This window comes from Montipora foliosa, chromosome 5, assembly GCF_036669935.1.
Source record: "Montipora foliosa isolate CH-2021 chromosome 5, ASM3666993v2, whole genome shotgun sequence".
Classification (NCBI taxonomy): domain Eukaryota; kingdom Metazoa; phylum Cnidaria; class Anthozoa; order Scleractinia; family Acroporidae; genus Montipora; species Montipora foliosa.
In genome coordinates, this window is record NC_090873.1 from 6,286,060 (window position 1) to 6,290,292 (window position 4,233).

Sequence of the window (4,233 nt, forward strand, 5' to 3'; positions counted from 1 at the left end):
AAAAGATCATCAGTCACAGTAATAAAAGAATCATGTAAAAAAATCAACCGTAATAATTTAAATTGTTTTTGAGAGAAATTAATCAATTTTATGACAACAGGCATATGAGTTTAAACAAAGTTCCTTCCAAGGAAAAGTTGCAACGATGGTAACAATCTCACCATGCAAAAGAAATTAAGTACATAAAGAAAGAGATTCATAAATATGTTTTGAGAACACATGGAAACTAAAAATTGTTCGAATGGAATGGATTCGCGGGTAGTAGCCAAAATTTCGGGACCATGGCCGGGGCTGGGGCCGGGCCGGGGTGTTTTTTTTTCCAAATTTTTTTGTTTCAATTTTTGTCGTTATTCTCCTGTAATGTTCTATTCGAATGTTCGGCATCTTTCCCTTATTTATGGCGGAAATAGTTTTAAAAATATGGAACATACGGAAGCTACGAAAGGGACATATTTGTTTGTTTTTCGAAATTAAGAGAATTTCAGACTGAAAGTTTTTTTGGGGAATATACGCTCTCTCCTAGAGACACTGAAGACTCGCTGAACTCCACATTTTAAAACCACATTTTAATGTTTACTTCTTAAAAACCTTCTCCGCAAGACAATTAAAACGTCGTCGAGCAACGTTCTCATTTTGCTTGTTTTCGCAAAATGGTTTTAAATGCTCTTGTATTTTTTATCGTGATATTGGATTTAATCCCTTGACTCTTGAGAACTTTCATAGCTTCCGTACGTTCCTTAATGTTTTTGGTCATTCGAAAACAACAGTAGAGGAGAATAACGACTAAAATTGAAACAAAAAAATGTGGGAAAAAAAGGCACCCCAACCCCGACCCGGACCCCGTGTTTTGGCTACTACCTGATTCGCGGCACTTTCAAATCCCATGAAAATTAAAGAAATAAAGAATGTTTGTAATTTAAAACTATCAACATCATCTTCATGCCCTCATCAGCATTTCACTTGGCAGTACGTACGCCTGCATTATTTTCAAAATTAATTTTGCTGAACAAAATTATGAACGCATCCCACAACCTAAGTAAATATTAGTTGTAATTTCTTTCGCAACTTTTACATACCAGGGGGCAGAAAAACATGCTACGCGTGGGAGCAGTTTAACAATTGAAGCCCTGCAGATCAATGTTACCGATTGGAAATAAAATAAGCTTCAACGATGACCCGCTTTCAAATTAGTCTACACCAGCTCGTCTTCACATTAAAGTCCACTGTTCACCACTGTGGAAGGTAAGTATCTTTGTGTCTTGACTTTTTTTGGACGTATAAGAATTTTTATCTGTAAGCTTTAAGGTGCTTAATTTTAGGTTAGGGGGAAAAGGTCTCAAGGTTGTAAAAAGAAAAAAATTAAGAAGAGGAAATTAATCTTACCGGCCAAGGGTTGCAAAAAGGAAAAGAAAAGAGACAACATTCTCCGCGAAAAACGTATTAATTCTTACTGACAACCAGAACGTTGATTGTAGACGAAAAGCATTAATTTATTATTATTAATCGTGAAAAGAGCTACCTTACGCCCCATAAATGTAAGACCTCTATCTGACGACCAAAAGCATGGAAGTACAAGGCACGGTCCATGAGGTTTTGGACTCTCTCTCCTAACTTTATCGTAAAATATAAAGCGTTCATCGAACCTTCATTTTGGGGAACCCTGCTCACTAAAAGAAGATAGCATTTTCGACTCGTAAAGCAGAGCTGTATGAGTGGTAATGCGGGTTTTATACGCTTACTCAGAACCTAAAGAGCCCGGCTCTCCAATTGTAATTTTATGCCCATTCGTCAAAAGAACTTTTAAGACTGAAGGTAGGCAACATCGTTTGAATCCTCCTTGGTCTTTTATTCTCTTGAAATTACATGGATAACATCATTTGAGACGCTTTGGGTTGAAAGTTGGATGCGATCATTTGGGGCCTTTATTGAATGCCAGGTCGGACTATTTTGGAAATTTTCTTGAATGTTGGGCAGGATTTTGAGCTCAACTGATTACATTTGTAGAGCTTTTGATTGAACGTTGAATAGGATATTTTGGAGAATGTCTTTTCATCGAAGGTTAAGTGGTATTATTTTAGTTATTCGAGTCTTATGTCCCCCTCCCCCCCCCCCCCTTTCAACCCTCCCACCCTTCCTATGTCCATTTTGGCCTCACACCACGTTTTTCGGTTTAAAATACATTGTTTTCCGTGTGTTTCTCACCAAAATGATCACTAACGCTAATAAGACATTCTTATAAAATAAAGATGACATGGTTTGTGTGACTATCTGGCCAAGACGCATTTTGAAAACTATACCGATAAGTCTAAAAAATCCTGAAAGCGATAAGATTCCGAACTCTAACGACAGAAAAGAACTAGGAACTAAGCACATTATCACACCCTTTACCAAGGAATCAAGAAGTCAAATTCAACAATACACCATCCACCCCAACGTCCTTACCATGCAACATTCAGTAGTTATAAAAGGCTAGGGGTCGGAAGAGAAAGAGATATTACATGTATTGATACAGCCATGGGAACCATACAAAATTTCCTATCCCAGGCATTTCAATTTGCACTGGATAGACGACTCTTTCTTCCAGTGACATCTCACTGGTATAAGCGGGAGACAAAGGAAAGAAAGAAAGAACTTTGAAAAAGATAAATATTTGCGAGATTCCAAGTACCACTCACTTGTTTTTTGGCATTTTAGCGTGACTTGATAGGTAAAAACGGAAAGTGACTCTTTTAAAAATGGATGACCACTAAACGAACCAAATTTACCCAAAGCAGGAGCAATTCAAGTGACATTTTTGTTCAGCTTCTGATTGGCTGATCAATTAGCACGTGTTTTTCCTTTGACCAATCAAATTAGCAAATTGACGCAAAACGAAGTTAAGTTCTACAATGTTTTTGAGGGTAATTTGTTGGACACTTAAAAATGTAAGCGTGAACAGTGAACTTGATCGGAATTCACACTTTAACTTGCTTTGAAAGGGAAATTGAAGTAACTACGAAACAGCCAATTAAAACAGCCTTGAAGAATTCAGTAGTTGCACTATGTTCAAATGTTTACGAATGAGAGCGTAGAGTTTTTATCTCACAGTCTTCGCTTTGTTGTTGTTGGTTTTTTTCTCTTTGCAGAAGAAGACATGGATGTTTCGAAAACAGCGTTCTTCCTCGTAATTACCTTTTTCCCACTTGCTGTCCTATCAAAGGCTTCTGAGAGTCAGACAGGTAGTTAGCTAACAACACTAAAGAGAAATAATACTGATAATGATAACGACAACGGAGTTGGCGAAAGAAAAGAAGTGTAAAGCTGTTAAAATTGTTCCATTGATATCATGTAATAGGATGTAATATCAAGTAATAATTGGAGAAACTGGGACATCATGCAGAGAGCATGTATCCTGGGAACAGGAAAAATACAACATGATAGCTGGGTCTTGAACACCTACGGTAGTGGGCAGCAACTTGTTGTTCAAGCTTTAAACACGAACTGCATCGAATGACATGATTCGATACAAGATAAAATAATGATAAATAAAGACGATAACGATCACGACAGCAAAAGCAAAAGCGATACCGATACCGATACGGATACCGATAACGATAACGATAACGATAACGATAACGATAACGATAACGATAACGATAACGATAACGATAACGATAACGATAACAATAATAATACAGTCGAACCTACCGTAAGCGACCACCCAAATTCAAATTCGAGGTGCTCGCTTACGGGAGGTAGTCGCTTACGAGAGCTTACACCATATTGAGTCAAAATTTTGCCTCATTAGATATGGTAACTGCGGAGTCAGCAAGCGCTAATGTCCCACTAAGCCCACTTTATAACGTTTAGTATTCACAAAAATATTAAAGCTTTCCAAAGTATTTATTCAGAGTATCATGGTTCGCCTTGGACAGACTACCTAACAGGCGAAAGGAACAAGTCTCATGATCAGGTACAAATTGAATCTTTAATGTTGTCTAAACGTTAGGGGGAACCAATCATGAACTTGTAAGGATTCGATGACTAGCCAGTTTATATTACTGCTGATTTACATGTTATCAGAAACACTAGACCTAGACCTAAGAAGAGTCCGTTCTTCTCGTATTGGTTGGTCGTACGATCACGCGTGGTGCTCAAGTGAAAACTGAGTTCTTGAGAAACAAGTCAATCAGGAAATCAGTTTTAATTTTCTGTAATTATACAAATTTAAGGTCGTCTCTTTTACGACTTACA

The 4,233-nt window shown here is 37.5% G+C and overlaps 1 protein-coding gene across 1 annotated transcript in view; it reads left to right on the forward strand.

Annotated features, from left to right (window-relative positions):
• The first annotated feature begins 1,184 nt into the window (after positions 1-1,184).
• LOC138003494 (lactadherin-like) overlaps positions 1,185-4,233 on the forward strand; it is a 21,215-nt gene continuing 18,166 nt past the window's right edge. The window contains exons 1-2 of the mRNA XM_068849598.1: positions 1,185-1,242; positions 3,126-3,218. Of these exons, the coding sequence (XP_068705699.1) occupies positions 3,134-3,218 (85 nt within the window). The 5' untranslated portion in view covers positions 1,185-1,242; positions 3,126-3,133. The remainder of the gene's footprint in view (positions 1,243-3,125; positions 3,219-4,233) is intronic.